General features: G+C 40.7%; 8 protein-coding genes and 1 long non-coding RNA gene across 20 annotated transcripts in view; 6 read left to right on the top strand and 3 right to left on the bottom strand.

The window, feature by feature from the left end:
• Positions 1-21: 21 nt before the first annotated feature.
• LOC104820964 lies at positions 22-5,569 on the top strand. 6 transcript variants are annotated; one of them, XR_773003.2, is made up of 3 exons: positions 22-357; positions 425-605; positions 5,439-5,569. It is a non-coding gene; the product is annotated as an uncharacterized LOC104820964 (long non-coding RNA). The 6 variants fall into 6 exon arrangements; XR_773006.2 differs by lacking the exon at positions 5,439-5,569 and adding an exon at positions 4,571-4,657; XR_773005.2 differs by lacking the exon at positions 5,439-5,569 and adding an exon at positions 4,430-4,517.
• Positions 861-2,371, bottom strand: LOC104820965 (protein trichome birefringence-like 21). The gene is made up of 2 exons (XM_010551646.2): positions 1,794-2,371; positions 861-1,713 (listed from the first exon to the last, which is right to left on the bottom strand). Exons 1-2 carry the CDS (start codon positions 2,343-2,345, stop codon positions 952-954), a joined length of 1,314 nt encoding a protein of 437 aa, XP_010549948.1. The 5' UTR covers positions 2,346-2,371; the 3' UTR covers positions 861-951.
• Positions 2,462-5,122, bottom strand: LOC104820966 (protein trichome birefringence-like 19). Of its 2 annotated transcripts, none has more exons than XM_010551648.1 (3): positions 4,447-5,122; positions 2,893-3,377; positions 2,462-2,804 (listed from the first exon to the last, which is right to left on the bottom strand). In XM_010551648.1, exons 1-3 carry the CDS (start codon positions 4,927-4,929, stop codon positions 2,483-2,485), a joined length of 1,290 nt encoding a protein of 429 aa, XP_010549950.1. In that variant the 5' UTR covers positions 4,930-5,122; the 3' UTR covers positions 2,462-2,482. The 2 variants fall into 2 exon arrangements, with proteins under 2 accessions (XP_010549950.1, XP_010549949.1); XM_010551647.2 differs by having other exon boundaries at positions 2,462-2,807; positions 4,447-5,121.
• A 1,077-nt stretch (positions 5,570-6,646) lies between the features above and the next one.
• LOC104820963 (uncharacterized protein At1g32220, chloroplastic) lies at positions 6,647-8,775 on the top strand. Its single transcript, XM_010551645.1, has 9 exons — positions 6,647-6,885; positions 7,095-7,212; positions 7,296-7,446; positions 7,549-7,604; positions 7,694-7,787; positions 7,908-7,987; positions 8,079-8,121; positions 8,214-8,305; positions 8,469-8,775. Exons 1-9 carry the CDS (start codon positions 6,830-6,832, stop codon positions 8,637-8,639), a joined length of 861 nt encoding a protein of 286 aa, XP_010549947.1. The 5' UTR covers positions 6,647-6,829; the 3' UTR covers positions 8,640-8,775.
• A 10-nt stretch (positions 8,776-8,785) lies between these two features.
• LOC104820962 (probable inactive ATP-dependent zinc metalloprotease FTSHI 3, chloroplastic) lies at positions 8,786-11,478 on the bottom strand. Its single transcript, XM_010551644.1, has 4 exons — positions 10,101-11,478; positions 9,643-9,966; positions 9,244-9,544; positions 8,786-9,146 (listed from the first exon to the last, which is right to left on the bottom strand). Exons 1-4 carry the CDS (start codon positions 11,181-11,183, stop codon positions 8,947-8,949), a joined length of 1,908 nt encoding a protein of 635 aa, XP_010549946.1. The 5' UTR covers positions 11,184-11,478; the 3' UTR covers positions 8,786-8,946.
• A 332-nt stretch (positions 11,479-11,810) lies between these two features.
• Positions 11,811-15,607, top strand: LOC104820961 (EVI5-like protein). Of its 5 annotated transcripts, none has more exons than XM_010551639.2 (10): positions 11,811-12,007; positions 12,579-12,824; positions 12,925-13,120; positions 13,386-13,556; positions 13,639-13,755; positions 14,217-14,417; positions 14,527-14,586; positions 14,685-14,783; positions 15,122-15,180; positions 15,284-15,607. In XM_010551639.2, the coding sequence occupies exons 2-10, from the start codon at positions 12,694-12,696 to the stop codon at positions 15,291-15,293; spliced, it is 1,044 nt and encodes a 347-aa protein (XP_010549941.1). In that variant the 5' UTR covers positions 11,811-12,007; positions 12,579-12,693; the 3' UTR covers positions 15,294-15,607. The 5 variants fall into 5 exon arrangements, with proteins under 5 accessions (XP_010549941.1, XP_010549940.1, XP_010549943.1 ...); XM_010551638.2 differs by having other exon boundaries at positions 11,811-12,061; XM_010551641.2 differs by having other exon boundaries at positions 11,811-12,061; positions 12,572-12,824.
• Positions 15,608-16,098: 491 nt separating this feature from the next.
• Positions 16,099-18,838, top strand: LOC104820958 (S-adenosylmethionine decarboxylase proenzyme 1). Its single transcript, XM_010551636.2, is given in 6 exon segments — positions 16,099-16,232; positions 16,349-16,429; positions 17,130-17,285; positions 17,384-18,503; positions 18,506-18,591; positions 18,593-18,838. Coding segments are annotated over 3 exon segments (1,089 nt in total). The 5' UTR covers positions 16,099-16,232; positions 16,349-16,429; positions 17,130-17,285; positions 17,384-17,548; the 3' UTR covers positions 18,641-18,838.
• A 502-nt stretch (positions 18,839-19,340) lies between these two features.
• LOC109116986 (stress-induced protein KIN2) lies at positions 19,341-19,992 on the top strand. The gene is made up of 3 exons (XM_019203383.1): positions 19,341-19,481; positions 19,553-19,621; positions 19,725-19,992. Exons 1-3 carry the CDS (start codon positions 19,422-19,424, stop codon positions 19,803-19,805), a joined length of 210 nt encoding a protein of 69 aa, XP_019058928.1. The 5' UTR covers positions 19,341-19,421; the 3' UTR covers positions 19,806-19,992.
• Positions 19,993-20,451: 459 nt separating this feature from the next.
• Positions 20,452-20,624, top strand: part of LOC104820957 (pentatricopeptide repeat-containing protein At3g02490, mitochondrial) — a 2,844-nt gene continuing 2,671 nt past the window's right edge. For both annotated transcript variants that reach the window (XR_773001.2, XM_010551635.2), the window contains exon 1: positions 20,452-20,623. Coding sequence is in view for 1 of the 2 variants with exons in the window: in XM_010551635.2 (XP_010549937.1) it covers position 20,623 (1 nt within the window). In the remaining variant the exon portion in view is untranslated. The remainder of the gene's footprint in view (position 20,624) is intronic.

Raw genomic sequence — 20,624 nt, 5'->3', positions numbered from 1 at the left:
GCGGTTCAGGATCCAATCGCACCGGTTCAGCTCTGCACTCATCTCTCTTCCCCTCCCACGAAGACGAAGAAGAAGAAGGGTAATGGCGGGACTTCTTGCATGGGCTGCCGACGTTGTCGGCGGACATGGAAGAAGGACAACGACGAGAAAGATCGGATCCCTCTGATTTTTATTACGAAATACGCGGAGGAGCTTGACCGGAAAGCCGCCGCTCTCAGCCGTTCGATCCGAGATCTACGTCTAAAATTGCTTCCTCCGGTCTTCTCTCTGCATCTCCATCACCTCCTCGCTCACTCGCTCGCCTCCGGTTCCGCTCTCGCTGTTCAGCTCAACTCTCATTCCACTACTCGTGAACAGGTTTTTCCGGTTAGGCTTTGTCTGTTGATTTCTGGAATTTCTTCTTTCTGACTTCATTTGATTGTAGTTTCCAGGATTCGGATCTTGGTTTCGGATTAGTTCACTAGATTAGTTACGGCAAGGAACAGATTCGCCAGAACGAATTCAGATAAAGGGTATGTATCAGATCATGAAGTCGGTGTTCATTCCAACCTTCCATATTCCTCTGCTCCCAGAAATGACACCCAAACAAGGCTTCTGTATCTCAGGTCAGCTTTCGTGGTCTTCATCAAGATTTCCTTTTGAAAATAGAGTATACCTGAGTGCGTGTCAAATTGAGTTCATCTTTGTTCATTTGGTTGCAAGAGGAATTACTATATATATACAATTGATAGGAATAAGACGATTGCTTTCAATAGTTCTTTCCACTCTCAGATATGAAAAACATCAAAAACCAATTACTGGAACTACTACAAGATCTTACTCTGCAACTTATTGCTTCCAATAGTGTAATAACTGGCAGGACAGAAAACAGAAATCTGATGCTACATTGCATCAGAGTTCATTATCACCATAACCCAGCTAGAGCTTTTTGCCTTTCCCATCATTTCCTTTTCACTTCTCTGTCTTCATCATTCGTAGCAAGAAGTCATTCCAAGTGTCGATTGGTCCGGGCAAACACCAATGCACACAGTCCTTGAACAAGGTCACTTGTGCATTCGGCGGATGGCCGTATTTTCCAGGATGCCCATCCGGCCGCAATAGCATTGCCTGTGTTGTGTCTATTAACCTTAGTCTCAAACCCTTCTTCACCGCTTCTTCTTCTGCAGCCCTAAATTCCTCGAGCTGAATGTTGTGAAACTCGAGATTTTCATCCCTGAATACTGTCTCATTCCTTCTGTAAGGCCGTGTCCTTATGCAGTCTCCTCCTTTGTTCCAGGGTCCACCCTCGAAATGATGAGGGGAAAAAGTCCTAAAAAATGCCACACCCGCAAAATTATCAAGAATGGCTTTGAGTACCGTCCTCAAAGCCTTCCTGTAACCGTAGTCCAACGGCAATACAGTTACGTTGGCTAATCCACAATAGTGGCACCCGACAAGTTGTCGGTTTTCATAGAAAATAACTGGTCGGAAAAACCAGTGGCCGGAAGAGATAATAAGGTAGTCGAGCTGACCAATCTCAGCCATCCATATTGGATCGAACTCATCAATGTATAGGTTGAAGAGACCGGTTTTGTCAGGTCCTGAAGGGTCAGCTTCAGTGGAACTAACTAGGAAAGGTGACCATAGGGCATGAACAGTGAAGTTATAGGATGGGTACTTCCATGTCCTGAAATCTGTATCTGCAGTAGGAGAAATATCTTGAGGATATTCTACCTGCAAGAAACAGAATATCAGAAAGGGAGATCCATTACGATGTTAGATGGAAGTCAGAGGTCTGAGGATTAGGGTTTTACCCGAGAGAGAAGACATAACAGAGATTGAACTTGGTTCCGGCTAATGGAATCCCCGACAAAAGCCATTGCCTTTCCACTAACAATCTGCAAGAACTCAATAGGATTGAAGACAGGGAGTTCACAGCCATCTGGCTTCCACCTCCATTTCATAAACTCGGTATCGGGCCTCCCATACTTGATGCAGTTCTGATGCTCGTGTATCGCCCAGCATGTTGTGTTGGTGTAGTACGGTGCTTCTGGGTTCGAAACCCATTCCCCCGAGAAATAATCACACTTTTCCTCATCAACCGAGGAGGAGGAATTATCAGATGGACCTTGTGAAGGAGATGGATCATGTGAAGCATCGGGAGAAGAAGAAGAAGAAGAACCGTCGGAGGGAGGAGGAAGAGATAATAAGAAAGGATTGGACGTGATTACGAAAGGGAAGATTGAGTAGCCGCCGAGGAGAGAATACAAAGCTGGCGTTACGGTGAGGAGAATCAGGACAGATGCTACAACTATGGCTGGTTTTGATGCCTTTTGAAGGACTGCGGATACAGGAAGAAACTCCATGTTTTGGTCCAAGAACAATGTATATATGCATATATATATATGGGGAGGTGAACATGACAACTTAGTGGTGATCCAATAACTAGGCAACGACAATGGAGCAATCTATTGACAACAACAATAAATTAAGATAGAAAGAATCAGGACAGCATTTTTCGATCACTGGATCGAGTCTTGAAACCTCGGCCCTCTCGTTTGAGCATGGCGAGCAAGAAATCGTTGAGGGTATCAATAGGGCCGGGCAAGCACCAGTGGACACAGTCATTGTACAACGAGACATTGGCTCCGGGTGGATGACCGTACCGGCTTGGGTGACCGTCCGGTCTCATCCACATGGCCTGAGTCATGTCTAATGCTCGGAATCTCATCCCTCTCTTCCTCGCCTCCTTCTCCGCCGCCTGAAACTCCTCCATCTGAATCATGTACAGTTCCATGCTCCTCTCGTCTAGATCCATCTCATTGCTTCTTCATCCGGAAAAAAACACGATTACCTTATTGCAGATACGATGAAAACGTAAATCAGATGAATCGAGTTCTGACCGGTTTTTACCTGTAGGGTTGCTTTCTCAGACAGTTCCCTCCTTCGTTCCACAACCCGCCTTCGAAATGCGACGGAGCAAAGCTCCTAAGATACATCACGCCCTTGAAGCTCTCCGAGTTCAATACCGCTCTAAACGCTGTCCTGAATGCTTTTCTGTAACCGTAAAACATCGTTAGATCCGTTAAGTTCGGTAACTGGCAGTAGTGACAACCTACAAGTGCCCTGTCCTCGAAGAAGATAGACGGTCGGTAGTGCCAGTGGCCGGAGGAGATGATGAGGTAGTCGAAATCTCCGATCTCGGCCGTCCATTTGTCGTCGGCCTCGTCGAGGTGTAAGTAGAAGAGACCGGAGTGGTGGGGTCGGGTGGGGTCGGGCTCGGTGGATCGGACCAAGTGTGGTGTCCAGAATGCTGCGATGGTGAAATCGTACGTCTCGTACTTCCATCGCTTGAAGTACTCGTCTGAATTGTCCGAGACGTCCACGGGATATTCCACCTGAAATTATTATATTCTTAAGTCTGAGTTTTATAAATATCATTTAATTTAATTTCAAGAAAGTTACTTTTCTTTTCTTTTTTTCTTTTGGTAAAATGGGTTTCATCGCAAGACATAAAATATTTAGAAAATCTATCAAAATCAGATCCAAAAGCTAAACGGGGGTCGTTTAGGCCCACATCACACTATTGGTCCTGTTTATGACATGAAGTGATTAATTAGTCGATTTAATCAAAAGTTAGTTAGGATGTTCGTGCATGTTCAATTCAGACATGATTTTTTGCTTTTAAGTTTTCAATTAGCTGTAATCATTGGACCACTCCTGTAATCATTAATTCCATGCCCTATTTTCGAGAAAAAAAATATATTTCTTCAATAATTATGGGAACCGGTGAACTAAACCCTTCATTCATCCTTACCACCCATTTGGTACCACGTGCCGAAGAATGTCCAAAGTTTGACAAATGTACAGATGCACGAACAACACCACTACTAGATTATATTATACGCAAAAAATTCATAACATATGGTTTTTTTTAGGTTAATTTAGAAAAGGGGCAAAAAGGGAAATTAATCGCGAATAAGCATACGGAATCAATGATGATTAATCTTAACTTGGGTCGTACACCTCAGACTAAAGTATGATTACATAGTTTCGGCTTCAAATTTAAGACGGTCTCTTGCATCTCATGACTTCCGATTCATTGGTTAAAGAAATACATTACTTAGAAGTCAAGATTAGTTATATGCTCTTCTTTCCTTTTTTTAAAAAAAATACATAATTATACCGGTAGGACCAAAAATAAAGATAATGAAATATCGAATTTATTTATACGGCTGAATCGTTGTGTGTGTAAGCTCATCAATCGAATTCACATTTTCTTATATATCTACCTATAGTTATCTCGAACTTGTAATAGAATTAATGTGAGCACCATATGACACAAATTTCATGGATTTTGAATCCAAGATAAGCTAGCTATACACATTACATACATATATATATATATATATATATATATCACGTATACATGCGTATGTCATGGAAGAAGAAGAAGAAGGCATATACCCGAGAGAGGAGGCAGATCAAGGACTGCATGTGGTTTCGGCTAACGGAGTCGCCGACAAACGCCATGGATTTTCCTCTCATAATCTCGAGAAACTGAAAAGGGTTAAAAACCGGCATCTCGCAGGCGTCGGGCTTCCACCTCCATTGTATGAAACCCGAGTCTGGTCGACCGAACTTCATGCAGTTTTGGTGCTCGTGGATCGCCCAGCACGTCGTGTTGGTGTAGTACGGAGTGTCGGGGTTCGGGACCCATTTCCCGGAGAATATGTCGCAGTTGCTCTCCTCGACAGCAGCTTCTGTTAGAAACGTGGGTCTGGTTTGATGATGAGAAGTGCTTGGAGCCGGAGGTTGCTTGGGGAAGAAGTTAGGGTTTGCTCTGAAAGGGTAGAGGAGGGGGATTATGGTGAAGAGGGCTATGGCCATGGTTACTACTATGGCTAGTTTTTGGGTGCTTGGTATTGTTCCAGAGTGAAGAAGCTCCATTGCAGAGAGAGAGAGAGAGAGAGAGAGAGATTGGGCAATTTGGTTAACGAATAAGGAAATCTAATTAAGAAGAGATCTGTATATATATACACAATTATGAGGGCTTGTATCATATACATGTAATGGGTTAGGGTTGTGTCTTCCTGCTTTTAGGACATAGCAATCAAACTGTAGTAATAATGAAGTATGTGGTATGATTATAATTTAATTTGATACATATATATATATATATATATATATTCAGATTATGCCGTACAAATCAAGACACTGTTGAATTTCCAAGGAACTGCATATGCACTTTGATGGAATTGGTGATTTTGTGACAAATGATATATTCGTTATGTATCATCATATCTCTTAGATTATTTTTGTGTAGTTTCCTGTTGAATTGCGAATTTAACAAAGGGATTGATCATCCACCAATTTGGACAGATCTAATCATAATTAGGACAAAATCTAATCTATTTATTGATTGTCTAATCACACTATTTGTTTTGTTTTCTTTGCAGATTTGGTTGTTGGCAGTGTGTGCCATAATTTATAGCTTTATTCGCTTTCAAATAATTTTGGGGAATTTGGATATTCAAACTATTTCTTCTACTCTTACATAGATAGAAGTGCCCTTTTGAAAATTTTCATATATACCTATTTTTAAATTCCTAAAATCAAAAATTTCACATATACCTCATATGAAAATCGAAATTCTAAAATTCCCTTAACTAATATACCTCTTTTAAAAGAAAACTTTAAACATGATAATTTCTGTTATGCCATTGGAGGATTTGTTATAGAGTGGTTCAACCATTTAACAAAACGATGCTGCAGGTTCTTTATGGCCATGTGAATCAACTAGACATTGAGTATACTTAATTCCATGGATTTCAATCTCTCTATCATTTCATATTTAAATTATCTAATCAGTATTTTAAAGGTATAAAGTCGGACGAAAAAGGTAAATTGTTGGATGTAACGAATAAAGCAAAGATTCTTTTGGGTTAGGGAGTGAACAGATTATACTATATACATATATATATATATATAACAGTTTATAATATATATACACACACACAAAGGACACGTCTCTGTTGTTTTACTTGGCTCAACACTTACTCTTAGGTAAGACCAATGTTATGTTTTATTATTATAATCAGACAAACTCTAAAAGCTAAAAAAAAAATCATTTTGAATTTGTTTTTTTTTTTAATTCTACTCGATGATGATGATGATGGGAAACCCTAACATGAAATAGATAACGTTAATTAGTCGGTGAGATGATTACTAAACAAGTTCTTTTATCGTTTATTGTAATCTAAATCAAGAATCAAACTTCGGTTCAAATTTTTATTTGGAAAAATACATTTATATATATAAAAAAATAATTCATAATACACGACTAAGCATGTCTATCTATATTTAGATAAAAATTTTAAAAAATAGCTAATAAAAGGGTAAAATAATAAAAAACAATAACTAATGATTGCAATCCAAATCACACTGGATCTCCTCCATAACCTTCCTCGCATTTGAAGCAATCTGCATCACAATCCTTCTCGTAAATAATAATCTCTCTGTACATAAAACTCCTCGCACCTCAATAACAGATTTTCTAATACATCTCCAGGTATTACATCTAATGGATCGTCGAAATTAATGTTTTAAAATGAGATTTTATTTATTTATTTTCTTTCTTTTTGGATTTTTATTGAAAAAACAAAAGGAAAGGATACACGTAGACAAACGATCACCCTCTCACTCCTACATCGGTTTTGCCTCCGAGCGATCGTAATGCTTCTTCTGCCACTCCGCAGAAAATTTCTGCAGCGTAATTTCTTATAAGAAATCCAAAGACCCTCTTCTCGGATTCGAAATTAGGTCGAAATTTTCCGCCTCAAGTGCGACGATGTTAAGGTCTCTGGTTCAGATACGGTCACGGGCGTCGCCAGTCGCAACAATCTCGTGAGTCTGTTTAGGTTTTTCAAACCGAAAAGCGCAGTAAAAGAATCGATCTTTATGTCTCATGGATTTTGATTTCAACTGGGTTTCGTTCAATTTGTTTTTTTTTTTGTTCTGCTTGATCGGTTTGTCCCAGAAATCGAGGGTTTTCTTTCTTTGTTTATTTTGTTTTGTAACATGTTCCTGTTCTTATGCTCTTGTCTTTGTATCAGTTCAATGAATAGGAGAGGAAACGAGAGGCTTTTGTCGTCGACTAGTTCTGATAACAGTAGTAGTGAACACTTAAAAGCCGAGAATGCAAAAAGCAACGGATCAAATACGGAGGACAGGGTAAACTTGGATGATGAACACTGCTTGTGAATCTTGTGCGACATTGTTGTGAACTGAAAGACACTGTTTTGTCTTTGATTCAGATATTGGTTCTTGGGGGAAATGGCTACGTGGGTTCGCACATATGCCAAGAAGCACTGAGACAAGGTTTGGTTGTGTCGAGCCTTAGCAGGTCTGGAAGATATTCTCTACACGAAAATGATTCCTGGGTTGAGAATGTAACTTGGCACCAAGGTCTGGATACAATCCATAATGCGTATGTTATCGAGTTTTTTCGTGTTAAAAGGGAAAAAAACTCATGGTCGATCTTGTTTGGCTTTCTTGGTTCAACCACAGGCGATCTGCTTTCACCGGATTCTCTGAAGCCTGCTCTAGATGGAGTTACATCTGTGGTAAGAAATCATTTCTTTTTTGGTTTCTGCATTTTCTTTGTAGATGTTCGTTCGTTTTTTCATCCCTTTTTTCGCCCGATGTTTTGGAGATTTCATGTGTTGGAGGGTTTGGCTCCAACTCGCATATGTTCAAAATCAATGGAACTGCAAACATCAATGCCGTTAAAGCTGCTGCAGAACAAGGTAACCCCTCGACCATTTTTTTTTTAAAAAATTTGGATGTAATGTGTTTCAGCAGTTCAGTTTCTTCTTATCTTCCCTGTGGTTTCCACGAAAACTGACAGAAGAGAGCTAATTGTTAAGGTGTGAAAAGATTTGTGTACATATCAGCTGCTGATTTCGGGATTATGAATTACCTGCTGAGAGGATATTACGAGGGAAAGGTATGTCTACTTCTTTGCTGAGCTATGTCTTCACTCACATTTGCTCGGCCGAGTCTTTCATTTCTTTCACGGTTTCCTTTCTACATTGCAGAGGGCAACTGAAGCTGAGATTTTGGATAAATTCTCCAACAGAGGTAATCTAACTCTCTTCAATTTGGCTCGTTCTACGTGAATATATCGATAATTCGATATAGCCAAGTATTAAAAGAGTTCCTATGTTTTGCAGGGATTATTCTCAGGCCAGGATTCATACATGGCACTCGTCAGGTCGGAAGAATTAAGCTGCCACTTAGCATAATCGGAGGTCCTCTAGAGATGGTAATAGATCGATCCCACGAGCCACTGATTTCTGATTCTGTCTTGTCATCGGACTGATCTGAGCTCGATGCTTAACTCGGTTGTCCGAAGAACAGTTGATCTGTTTTCTTGGAGTTTACAAGTTTCTGATGTCTGGAGGTTTCAAACTTTCCTGCCATTACAGGTTCTGAAGCATGCAAAGTTTTTGACAAAAGTTCCTCTTGTTGGACCTCTGCTCATACCTCCTGTCAAGGTTACTTCCGTCGCGAAAGTGGCCGTACATTCTGCAACGGCCGATCTTGACTTCCCCTCTGGTGTCATCGACGTTCATCAAATTCTTCACCTCGGGCAATGAAATGACAATTTGATATGTCAGTTGTTTCTTTTGATTCAATCTTGAGAATAGAACCATTGGAGGTTCTGATATGTAATAATAACAGTTGCTCGCACAGAAGATATTCCAACATCTGAATGAGAGATTTATCAACCAAGGCAAGACAGTTTCTTGAATCTGTTCCTTGAAAGAATGCGGAACTTGACTCAGATTTCCAAGAATCTGTCGGATACAGAACAATTTGTATAATGTAATTTGCACTCTGCATAGGCAGGAAGAGAAAAAAAAATCAAACAGGTTGGTTTGGTTTGGTTTGGTTTGGTTCGGTTTAACTGAGAGTTTGATAACCCAATGGCCCTTGTAAACCGGCTTGTCCCGGTTCATTCCTCCCAACCAAAGAAGGCATCCATGGAAACAGCTTACTGAGCTCCTTCCCTATTGTCTTCGACCTCACTTGCTTATCGTTGATCCCAAACTTAGCCCTCTCTATGGCTTCCATTATATCTTCCCTTGTCACTGTTTCCCCACCTGTAAAAACCAAACAAAGATATCATCTTTCCCTTCATTTTTACCCGAAAAAGACGACAGCTTTTTTTGCAGGAGACGTGACCCTCAAAAGACCGACCTCTACGAGCGGCGAGCAATGCGGATTCATTGACGATATTGGCGAGATCAGCACCCACGAAGCCAGGGGTTAGAGAAGCGACCAGATCGCATAGAAGATCCGTCTCTTCCTCGAGAGGGACATCTCTCAAATGGACAGCCAAGATTTTCCGACGACCTTCTTGGTCTGGTTCTCCGACCACTACCTTTCTGGAGAAGCGTCCCGGACGACAAAGAGCCGGGTCAAGTGCTTCCGGTCTATTTGTTGCCACAATGACTACGACCTTCGTGTCTGTCTCGAATCCATCCATCTCTGTAAGCAGCTGCAAAGGAAAAATACTTTCAGTGCCACCATAAGAAGATCATAAAGACTGATTCGATCGAGACAACATTAGATGTTTGAAAGACAGGTTCTTTTTACCTGGTTCAGTGTCTGGTCGCGTTCATCGTTGAAACTCCTACCACGTTTTCCTCCAACTGCGTCGAGCTCGTCGATGAATATGATGGAGGGTGCATTCTTCCTGGCCACGCTGAAAAGTTCCCTGATTCGTGCTGCTCCTCTTCCGACAAACATTTCCACGAATTCGCTCGCGGATACAGAAAAGAAAGGAACTCCGGCCTCTCCAGCCACTGCCCGAGCCAGTAGGGTTTTCCCAGTCCCGGGTGGACCAACCAAAAGTACTCCTCTGGGTAATCTTGCTCCTAATTTTCTGTAGTTTATACTTCCCTGGAGACACGAAACTATCTACAGACAAATGAAAAAAACACATCAAATTGATCAAGTTAGCCTCTCATATGTCCTAAAATGATGCCCTCAATCATATACAAGAGACATATACATGTACTGTCTTTTAGACATTTGAAAAAATCGTGCTTTACCTCCATGAGCTCTTCCTTTGCAGAATCAACGCCCTCGACATCATCGAATCCCACGGTAGGATTGTTAGACCGCCTCTTTCTTGCGGGGCTATTAGCCGCTGAGAGCTGACGGTAAAGAAGCCACATAAGAGGTGTCAGAGGAATCCACAGAGAAATTATCGTTATCAGAGTGTTTCTCATAGACATCAATGCAGATTGCGGAGCCGAACTGTAAGTAGTTCCCTTCTCCCTCATCAAACTGAGCAGAAATTTCTCGTCATGATCTACTTTTCTGGTCGAGTACTGCCACACAGGGGTCGAAGCCCGAGCCTTTGAAAACATTGTGAAGCCACCAGCCTTCAGAGGCATTCTACTTTGTAATCTATCATCTTTTGCATTAGCTTCAGCCACGTTTTCCACCGCAGCATCCGTTTCGATCACGGGTTTCTCCAAAGTTTGCAACTTTTCAGCGTCTTCGACGTTCTCCTCCGTGTTGTAGTATATTCTACGAGAGCCCTCTTCGAGCAAAACCTTTGAAACTGAACCGCCTTGGAGATTTGTGATGAAATCTGAGTAGGGAACAATGGCCGGAGATGGCACGGCTGTTAATCTCAAGAACGTATAACATAATCCGAAAACAAAGGCTACACATGTAGACAGTATCACTCTTCTGATATTCTTTCTCAAGAAAACCCTAAAATCATCCATTGATGCCCTGAAATCGAACTTCTTAAGCTTCATGCTCAGTAACCGTAATCTTGGCCGTAGCCTCAGTGATAATCTCCTCCTCATTCCCTTGTTTCTGCCATTTTCACCGGTACGGGAATCGTTATCTCCATAATCCCCATTCACCAGCGGCCTAATCTCGCTATTACACGAAAACCCATTTCGAGAATCACCATAAAATCTAAAACCTAATCTGGTTCCACCAATCTCCAGAGACCCACCAAGTTTCTTGCAACTACTACAGAGGAGATGCTTTGTTCTAGCGAGACAAACATTGTGAGAACTCCTCAAACACACCGTCCTACCAGATTTGTCAGGAGAACTTCCTGTCTTGAACAGAAACCGGCTATTGTTGCAGAGGACAGAGCAAGAAGCCATGTGGATTCGTCTGAAAACCGATTCATAAGTACCTCATCTAAGCAAAGAGAAAACGACGATCCGAGAAGACCCGCCAGGCGCAAGATCAACACGAACGAATGATAACCTCGAGGCCAGATTGGAGTGGAGAGGAAGAACAAATGTCAATTTTTGATATTCTGAGCCAAAAACCGATGAAGCAAACGATTCGCTTGTCAGTTGATCTCCCCGCTGTTTCGATGGTCTGGTCATGGATAAGGGTTTGCTCAAGTTTGGATTTTTCGCTCGCCCTTTTTTTTCATCCTGATCGTCTGTAAGCAGGATTTGTAAATCTTTTGAAAATGAAAATTACTGTCTGAAAAATTAGTATTGGGTACTGATTCGTTGTAATTAGATCTCTGAAAAAACTCTAATCTCTGTTTGAATTCTATAGATCAAACTTGGCATCACATAATCATCGAAGGTTATCCAAATAAAATAACATAACTATTTATATTCATAACCAAACAACATAACACCAAGAATTTTTTTTTTAAAAAAAAAAACGCTTACGACTCAACGACGTCGTTCGCGTGTTTTTATTATTTCTCTTCTAAAACCTTTTTTCCTTTAATTTATTTTAACATTTCTCCGGAAGAAAGCGTCACTTTCCATCCGATCAATTGAAAGCTTTGGTACATCTGGAACTCCATAATACGCGTTTGTTTGTTTTATTCAGATGTGTTCTCCAATGTTCCATGCCCTTTTTGTTCTCCTTTCCTTCCTTCTTCTCGGGCTTCAATCCATCGATTCCGCTATTCTTCGATAATCGATTCCGGAATTCTGGTTTCGGCCAAAACCCACTGGTAAAGCTCCTGGCTTTTGGGTCGTTTTGATTCGTCGGAAAATCCAGATTTTGGGTAAAGCCCTTTGATCTCTGTCCGAAAATGGTGGTGGGTTTTGATTTTCCACGATAAATGTTACTGCTTTCTGGGATTTTGTTTGGGTGTTTTAGTAGGATGAACTGATAATCGTGAGCATATTCATTTGCTGGGGTATCACTTCTCCGCTGCGCATCTTCTGCTATTTAGCGCTGGTTTCGTGTGTGGTGTGTATCGTTATGGATCAAAATCTATTTGATAATCCCAGATAATGTCGAATGCAAGATTCATCAACGTGTTCAGATCATTTCTGCTTGTTTGAATGTCACGGTTGTGAAATTGCCCTGTAACTTGCGAGTCAGGAATAACATTCCATTGCTTCAGTCCGTCTGCGTTGTCGTCTTGAACCATCTTTTATCTTTTCATTTGGTGATCAGAAGTTTCGAATCTAAATTTTCTGAATTTGGGTTAAAATTTAGGAGATCTAATTACTAGGTGTTCTTTGCACTTGAAGCATATGAATAATCGGGTATTTATTTCTTTGGGGAGATTTTAGATTTTTCTTAGGTACCCGGGAGAGTGACATTGGTCGCTTGATCATAATGCTGAGGAGAGGGAGATTGTGAAATTCGCCTTGACCCATATTGCTAGAGGCTCTTCAGGTCAGTGGAATGAAAGGAAAAAGAATGGATGAAACCGAACCAGGACCAGTCCCTACGCATATGCCGGTGGATAGATTCGGGTTTCTGAAGCAGGAACATGGCAGTTTTCCAAAGACTAGATCGTCCGCTGAATATGAGAGGTATTTCCTTGGATAATGCCATTTTTGTAACCAACTGTACCCTGAGACTGATTAAATTCGGTATGTGTTTTGTCATTGGCCATCGATATTGAATGATAAGGGAGGAGAGAAGGGTGAGAAAATGGAGGAAGATGATTGGGGTTGGTGGTAGTGATTGGAAGCATTACGTCAGGAGAAAACCTCATGTCGTCAAAAGGCGTATACGGAAGGGAATACCCGATTGCTTAAGGGGTCTTGTTTGGCAGTTGATCTCCGGAAGTCGGGATCTTTTGCTTATGAATCCTGGTGTTTATGAGGTAATTCTGCAATAGCATGTTTTGATATGTACATTTCATGCCTTCATGGCTGAAAATTTGCTACATACATCAGTTTCTGGTCTTGCTGGCATATGATCAACTGTATGAACCGTTCCATCCGTATATTCCATGTAGTTTTGATCAGCACCGCCCTATCAATCTTACGTTTCTCCAAATTCACTGCAGAAAAGGATCCATCTCCACAAAATTATACAATTCATTCCCTTGGCCTGTTTGCTGATAAGTCTCTTAAATTTTGTTGCAGCAACTGGTGATTTACGAGACATCGGCATCTGAACTTGATATTATCCGGGACATCTCCCGTACATTCCCATCACATGTTTTCTTCCAGAAGAGGCATGGACCTGGACAGAGATCTCTTTACAACGTCCTAAAGGCGTACTCCGTATACGACAGAGATGTTGGATATGTTCAGGTCCCTCCCATCCCATGATTTCCTGTGTTGTTGTTTTTCCAACAATAAGGTACTTAAAAAACTCAGGATTCTACAAATGCAGGGAATGGGTTTCCTAGCCGGTCTTTTGCTTCTCTATATGAGCGAGGAAGATGCCTTCTGGTTATTAGTCGCATTACTCAAAGGAGCTGTACATGCCCCCATGGAAGGTTTGTATCAGGTGAGTCTTTTGTCATCATACTCTTACTTTCTGTGAAGAATGGTGGAAACTTAACGGCGTTTTTGTTCATCGAAAAAAAAAAAAGACATTCAGGAATTGACTAAAGGCAATCTAGAGAATAATTCTTTCCTTCATGAATTAGTGTATGACTGTTATTGTTCAGCCTCTTTGCTGTATTGGTTATGGTGTTTTTTTCTCCATTTGTTCTGATTCGATATCCAAAATAATAAGGAGCTCTTCCATTATCTCCTCGCATCCTTATCCCGATTCAAAATCTGCATTTTTTTCCTTATTGTTAAATTGGAGATTGTGAAAAAATGTTCCTTGAATCCTTCTCACTGAAACTATGGTGGTTTTGAGAATTGTTAGCTTGAGTTTAAGAGTTAGATTGAATATATGGGTCAGAAAAGATATATATAGCTAATTATCTATGAATCCATGCATGTCGTGTCGTGATGTAGGCTGGGCTCCCCCTTGTACAGCAATACCTGTTTCAGTTTGAACACTTGGTAAAAGAGCTGATGCCAAAGCTCGGAGAACATTTTACTCAAGAAATGATTAACCCTAGCATGTACGCGAGCCAGTGGTTCATCACTGTTTTCTCGTATTCCTTTCCTTTCCCTTTGGCTCTCCGGATATGGGATGTGTTTCTCTACGAGGTAGTAATATCCATTCCAAAATCTCTGTGTTATCATCAAAGTCTCTTCCCTTCTGTTTTTTTTGCTTTACAATTCTTTTTTTTTCTCGGGTTTGTTTCCTTCTTCTGTTCAGGGCGTCAAGATCGTCTTTAAGGTTGGATTAGCATTGCTGAAGTATTGCCACGACGACCTGGTGAGTTGTTTTACGAGTTTTTCGGCATTTATGGAACTGCTGAGATCAAATACATGATCTTGTTCTACAAGTTCATGAGGTTTGCTATTTGTCAAAAGGTGAAATTACCGTTTGAGAAGCTCATACAAGCTCTCCGGAATTCCCCAGAAGATGCAATGGATCCTGATACCTTGCTTCCATTGGCTTACTCCTTCAAGGTTCTCTCCCTGTCTCTCTTTATATCACGAAAACCACTTCCTCCAATCTTCAACGGGAATATATCCCCGATAGCATTAGATGATATAATCCTCATTGATGGATGGAGACCTTGATTTTATCGGATTCTTAACCCGAGGACATGAACAAAGAAACTAAAACATGCAGAGGATAAGATCTTGTTCATAGCCCATGTTGGAAAGAAGAACAGAGGATTAACGTGAGAATTACCAGTCCGGATCAAAAGAATTTTGGGTGAATCAATCTGCAAGACCCAGATTATAGGAAGTTTTCATGGTTTGCTTGGATCTGGATCTGACATCATGGGCATGCCATACAGGTTTCAAAGCGTTTGGAAGAGCTTAAGCATGAATACGACAAGAACAACGCCAAACCACAGTAAACTACTACATCTCTGATCCTGGGTTATGTTCCCATTTCTTACCTCCTCTTTTTTGTTTTTGCCTGTTCATTGAATCTATTTTTCATCATTTTCTTACAGAAAAGAATAATCATTGTTGCAAAGTTGGCGGGGGGAATTTCATTACAGAAGCTCCTCCCCTGGTTCTGATTCTCCCGCAAGTTGTAGAGACGAGAGATGCTAAATGTGTGTACATACAGTTGAGTAGATAAGACTGTCTTCAATATGAACAGAGCGCGAATCCACGTGTCGCGCTCTTATTCGTCCGTTTATAGCTTTTCTCTTCCCTCGAATCCCTTTAAAGGGTGTTGCCTGGTAGATAGATATGGTTGGACAAAGATAACTTTTTTTTTTTGGAATTCATTTGAATGTATTATATAAAAGCGTTTTTTATTAATAACAAAATGAATCTCGTTTTTTTTTTAAGAATAAAATGCTATTTAAATTAATCTCCCTTTTTACGCATTCCTTATTTTGAGACTACCAATTGTCTGGGATATATCAGAATCCCTGGAAATTAGCGGCTCGTAATAGCCGTTCTTATCGTGATTAGCCACCTCCCTGATGATGACACGTCACCATACTATTATTTTATCTAATTTATTTTTCCGGATTATAATTGCCAAATTATTAAAAGAAAAAAAGATAACAGAATCTTTTTCCTTTATATTTGTGGTCAGGAGGAGTCGTGTGGTTTCACGGTTCTCCGTGAAGAGAGAGAAAGGGGTAGTTTGGTAAAATCATTAGTCCAAAGATAAAATCAACGGTGGAGGAAGGTTCACGCCAATTCACGACTCCTTTGTTAAAGGAATTAAGGGTAGTTTTGTCATTTTACAAAAACCCTAAAAACGCCCACACGGCATCTGGTGGGCGCGTATATAAAGGGCCCTCCTGCCTTTCTCACTACCGTCACCAACGCAAACTCATTACTTCATCATTATCAAATCATAGGCGATACCCGAGATTAGGGTTTTCTCTCTCTCGTTGAATTCCGAGTTTTTGTTCTCGTGTTGCGGTTCTCTTAATCAAGGTTGGTTTCGTACCAATTCAGATCTGGTTTATTTGGGTCTCGTTAGTTATCTATTCGTTATGTTTTCTGACATTTATCGTATTTCGTCGATGGATTCGGCGTTTCTTCCGTTTCAGGTTTCGTTTGTGATTTGGTGGTCAGGGATTTCTGGTAGAAGATATTGATAATCCCGGGTCAAATTTCATCCATATATTCATGTAAGTCTACCTTCGAATCCTTTGTTGTTTGGTTCCGATCTTTAATAGAAAAAACTGTCATGTGATCGTATGTTATGATATAGATCGGAGTTTTTATTGGTTATGGTTTTATCCGTCGATTGATGATAAGTTTAGGGTTGATGGATGAACTTTCTGTTTTGATGGTTGTCATAGATCTGGTTTTTATAATCAGATGTCTTGGAAATATGGTTTTGTTGACCTAGTCGCTAGAATTCGATTTGGTCCATGCATGGTATTCTAGCAAAAAGTCCAGCAATTTAATTTAATTTACCAAATAGAAAAAGTTCTTCAATTGAATGCACGATCTGTACAGATGCCGGTACTACTTTAGAGCATAAACTCCTGATTCGTCTATTACGTACGTAATTTGTTGCACCATATGAGTCATGTGTTTGAGATTTGCACGATTTGCTTTGGAGCCACCTAGGTTTTGCTACTATTTCCTCTTTAAACTGTAGAATTTTGTCTCTGCCGTGTTTAATATGTGTATTACTATCATGGATACTGTGGATGCACAAGGCTGTGGATATATGTATTTATGCATGTTATTATCTCGTTTTCAGTAGTTAGGATACAATCTTAGGCTGCGTATGTATGTATGTATGCATGTATGTCTACTTTGTGAAATCTTTGTAAACTTGTTCTGGATGATGACCTTGCTGTTCTTGTTTGTTTACAGAAGAGCGTGAATGAGAATATGATGGAGTCGAAAGGTGGTAAAAAGAAGTCTAGCAGTAGTAAATCCTTATTCTACGAAGCTCCCCTCGGCTACAGCATTGAAGACGTTCGCCCTAACGGAGGAATCAAGAAATTCAGATCTGCTGCTTACTCAAACGTGAGTTTCTCTTAATAATTCTGTTCTTTTGGTTTTGCTTCATCTTCATGTCCACTGGAATCTGATTGGTAATCTTTTTATGTCTTCATTGGTTGCAGTGCGCTAAGAAACCATCCTGAGACGTCTTGACTGCTCCAACGTAGTCTTCGGTTAGCGAAGTTTTAAATAAATATAGTTTTCTTTTTGTCAAACTCGGTGTCTGCTGATTCCCCCAATCCCCTCGTTCTCTCCTCGAAGAAGTTTTTTCCTTTACAAAAGGCGAGATGGCCTTGCCTGTTTCTGCAATCGGATTTGAAGGCTACGAGAAGCGGCTCGAGATATCTTTCTTCGAGCCCAGCTTGTTTCTAGATCCCCAAGGAAAAGGACTTCGTGCTCTGGCCAAGTCCCAGTTGGATGAGATACTCCAACCTGCTGAATGCACGATCGTTTCATCTCTTTCAAACGATCAAGTTGACTCATACGTCCTCTCAGAGTCCAGCCTCTTTGTCTACCCTTACAAGGTCATCATCAAGACTTGCGGAACCACAAAGCTGCTTCTCTCCATTCCGCCGCTCCTCAAGCTGGCCGGTGAGCTCTCTCTGGCGGTGAAGTCTGTGAGGTACACTCGTGGAAGCTTCATATGCCCTGGCGGTCAGCCTTTCCCTCACCGCAGCTTCTCTGAAGAGGTTTCCGTTCTTGATGGGCATTTTGCTAAGCTGGGTTTGAGCAGCTCCGCTTACGTGATGGGTAATGCTGATGAATCAAAGAAATGGCACGTCTACTCTGCTTCTGCCAATGACGTGAGCCGATCCGCTGGTGGATACAAGAACGTTTACACACTGGAAATGTGCATGACCGGTCTGGACAGAAAGAAGGCATCAGTGTTCTTCAAGACCGAGTCAGGTTCGACCACATCAATGACTGAAGGATCTGGAATCAGGAAGATCCTGCCGAACTCGGCTATCTGCGATTTCGAGTTTGAGCCGTGCGGCTACTCCATGAACAGCGTAGAAGGAGATGCGGTCTCCACCATCCATGTGACGCCTGAAGATGGGTTCAGCTACGCCAGCTTCGAGTCAGTTGGGTACGATCTCAACGCTGCGGAACTGAAGGGTATGGTGAGAAGGGTGCTGGAATGCTTTGAGCCCAAGCAGTTCTCGGTGGCTATACACGCTGACATGGCGGAAGGAGTGCATGGAAAGGCGATAGATATGGATGATTACGTGTGCGTGGAAAGGACGATGGAGAAGCTGGGGGAAGAGAGAGGAGCGGTGGTGTATCAGGGGTTCGAGAGGGTGGCCGCGGCTTGTGGGTCGCCGAGATCGATCCTGAAATGTGGATGGAGCAGTGAGGACGAGAAGGACGAGGGAATCTAGCACTACATTCGAGTAATAAGTGTCTTTTGTTTTGAGTTTTATGTTCGTGTCTGAATAAAGAGCCTGTCGGACACCAGAGACTTGTGGTGGTGTTCGCAGGCGCGTCTGGTCTGGGGTGTTCAGTTCTTGTGGTGATGTATGTCTCCGGATTCTATGCCCTTTGGTTTTTAATGATATTATTTTTCTGTTGCTTATTAATATGTTTACGCATTCATTATTTTTTCGTACTCCAAATTTTTATATGATTAAAAAATTATTGTGCATTGTGGTAAATATTTATTAAAGTTAACTGAAAAAGCTAATAATGAAACCAATATAAACAATTGTATTATATTTGTATTGTATGTTTGGAGTGGTTGGACTATATTCTGATTAGTTGTAGATTAATTTTCTTTCTTTTTTTCATTTAAAAAAATGGCAGATTTTATTGCTAATTCATGCTTTATGTGCCGACTAACACTGTGTGGAACAATACATGAGCCCTCACAACAACGACGACAAAAAAACCAATGGACTGTTTTCTATTTACTGTTCATTTGCTAATTAAAACGCCACCGTTTTCGGATCAGAATTCTTATCAAACGTGTCATAGTCCACGGCAAAACTGACACGTGGGAGCTGGAAAGGGCCACTAATCACTAGAACTCCCACCACGTGGCAGCGTCTAATCACATCCTCCGCCTGTATAAACACAACACATCCCTCCGGGTTCTTCACATCCCAAATCGAATCTCGATTACTAATCTCGGAATTTATATCCATTAACAGACATATAATATAAATGGCAGACAACAGCCAACAGATGAGCTTCCAAGCTGGCCAGGCCACAGGCCAGACCCAGGTCTCTCTCTCTCTCTCTCTCTCTCTTAAATAATCAATTGATGTGTGTGTGTGTGTATATATATGGTTCAGGAGAAGGCGAGAGGTATGATGGACAGGGCAAAGGATGCTGCTCAGTCCGCTCGACAATCCATGCAACAGGTCCATCTCCATCCATGCCATGCCATGCATGCATGCATTTGTATATACATCAATTTATCTCATACATATATTAATTAAATGTGCATGGATGGAAAATGAGCAGGCGGGTCAGCAGATGAAGGAGAAGGCCCAAGGAGCTGCTGATGCCATGAAGGACAAAACCGGCATCAACAAGAACAACTAAATCATATATCCCTTTTTTTTTTTTTTGGATTTTAATTTCTTTTTATTAAATAAAATGGGATTCTATATTTTCTTTCTCCTCTTTGATATTTTATTTCTCTTCTTGTTTTAGATTTCCTTTTCTCTTTAATGCTTCATGTAATTCCATAAGAAACCGATTCTCCCATTACTTACCAGATTTTCTCTCATTTTAAAGCTTCACTATATACATCATTATTGAAACATCCAAAATCCAAAAACTATGGAGTATTAATTTATAATTAAACTATAGTAAAATTTATATCAAGGAAAACATGATCGGTAAAACAAAAAGAAAAAGAATCATGCGTAATCGATCGATCATATAGGTTACGAAACGAAATTATCTTAATTATTTATAAAAGATTTAAGCCACTATAGCCTCTCTTTTTTTTCTTCCAAATTTCAGAATTCTAAATAAAAAATCGATGATCTTACATTTTATTGTTCAATTTATCCATCATCGATATATAGTCATGTATTTTCCATAGCCCGTTGTGGGCACTTTGATAAAATAGAGAATCTAGGGGTTAAAAGCGAGAAACAAAAGAAATAGGAGAACAAAAATAAGTTTTATATATTGTGGTCCCAAGTATGTAAATTTATAAGTCTTCCTGATAGACCTTCCAGTCGAATCAGAAGCTCCCGAACCGCTAATCCACTCTAAAACCCTAACGTTGCCAAAGCTCCACCGCAGCTCTATCGATCTCGTTCCTTTGAAATTGAAAAGACCCAAGCTTTCGATTCAAGATCAAGCCAGTAAACTAAAGCCTTGCTCCAGTGACCAAATCGAAGCAGGAAT

Source organism: Tarenaya hassleriana, unplaced genomic scaffold, assembly GCF_000463585.1.
Source record: "Tarenaya hassleriana unplaced genomic scaffold, ASM46358v1 Cleome32, whole genome shotgun sequence".
NCBI lineage: Eukaryota > Viridiplantae > Streptophyta > Magnoliopsida > Brassicales > Cleomaceae > Tarenaya > Tarenaya hassleriana.
This window is presented reverse-complemented; position numbering and strand designations above follow the sequence as displayed.

Excerpts from the sequence above, each read along its gene's own strand:
- LOC104820962 (XM_010551644.1), bottom strand. The coding sequence starts at position 11,183 with ATGGCTTCTTGCTCTGTCCTCTGCAACAATAGCCGGTTTCTGTTCAAG. Across the intron at positions 9,967-10,100 it reads CAAAGGAAGAGCTCATGGAG|ATAGTTTCGTGTCTCCAGGG; the intron begins GTAAAGCACGAT and ends ATTTGTCTGTAG. Across the intron at positions 9,545-9,642 it reads GCGACCAGACACTGAACCAG|CTGCTTACAGAGATGGATGG; the intron begins GTAAAAAGAACC and ends TTTCCTTTGCAG.
- LOC104820961 (XM_010551639.2), top strand. The coding sequence starts at position 12,694 with ATGAAAGGAAAAAGAATGGATGAAACCGAACCAGGACCAGTCCCTACG. Across the intron at positions 13,121-13,385 it reads TGAATCCTGGTGTTTATGAG|CAACTGGTGATTTACGAGAC; the intron begins GTAATTCTGCAA and ends ATTTTGTTGCAG. Across the intron at positions 14,784-15,121 it reads CATTGGCTTACTCCTTCAAG|GTTTCAAAGCGTTTGGAAGA; the intron begins GTTCTCTCCCTG and ends CATGCCATACAG.
- LOC104820966 (XM_010551647.2), bottom strand. The coding sequence starts at position 4,929 with ATGGAGCTTCTTCACTCTGGAACAATACCAAGCACCCAAAAACTAGCC. Across the intron at positions 3,378-4,446 it reads TGATCTGCCTCCTCTCTCGG|GTGGAATATCCCGTGGACGT; the intron begins GTATATGCCTTC and ends TAATAATTTCAG. Across the intron at positions 2,808-2,892 it reads CTGAGAAAGCAACCCTACAG|AAGCAATGAGATGGATCTAG; the intron begins GTAAAAACCGGT and ends TTCCGGATGAAG.
- LOC104820965 (XM_010551646.2), bottom strand. The coding sequence starts at position 2,345 with ATGGAGTTTCTTCCTGTATCCGCAGTCCTTCAAAAGGCATCAAAACCA. Across the intron at positions 1,714-1,793 it reads TGTTATGTCTTCTCTCTCGG|GTAGAATATCCTCAAGATAT; the intron begins GTAAAACCCTAA and ends TGTTTCTTGCAG.
- LOC104820963 (XM_010551645.1), top strand. The coding sequence starts at position 6,830 with ATGTTAAGGTCTCTGGTTCAGATACGGTCACGGGCGTCGCCAGTCGCA. Across the intron at positions 7,788-7,907 it reads TAAAGCTGCTGCAGAACAAG|GTGTGAAAAGATTTGTGTAC; the intron begins GTAACCCCTCGA and ends CTAATTGTTAAG. Across the intron at positions 8,122-8,213 it reads GGATAAATTCTCCAACAGAG|GGATTATTCTCAGGCCAGGA; the intron begins GTAATCTAACTC and ends TATGTTTTGCAG.
- LOC109116986 (XM_019203383.1), top strand. The coding sequence starts at position 19,422 with ATGGCAGACAACAGCCAACAGATGAGCTTCCAAGCTGGCCAGGCCACA. Across the intron at positions 19,482-19,552 it reads AGGCCACAGGCCAGACCCAG|GAGAAGGCGAGAGGTATGAT; the intron begins GTCTCTCTCTCT and ends TATATGGTTCAG. Across the intron at positions 19,622-19,724 it reads CTCGACAATCCATGCAACAG|GCGGGTCAGCAGATGAAGGA; the intron begins GTCCATCTCCAT and ends GAAAATGAGCAG.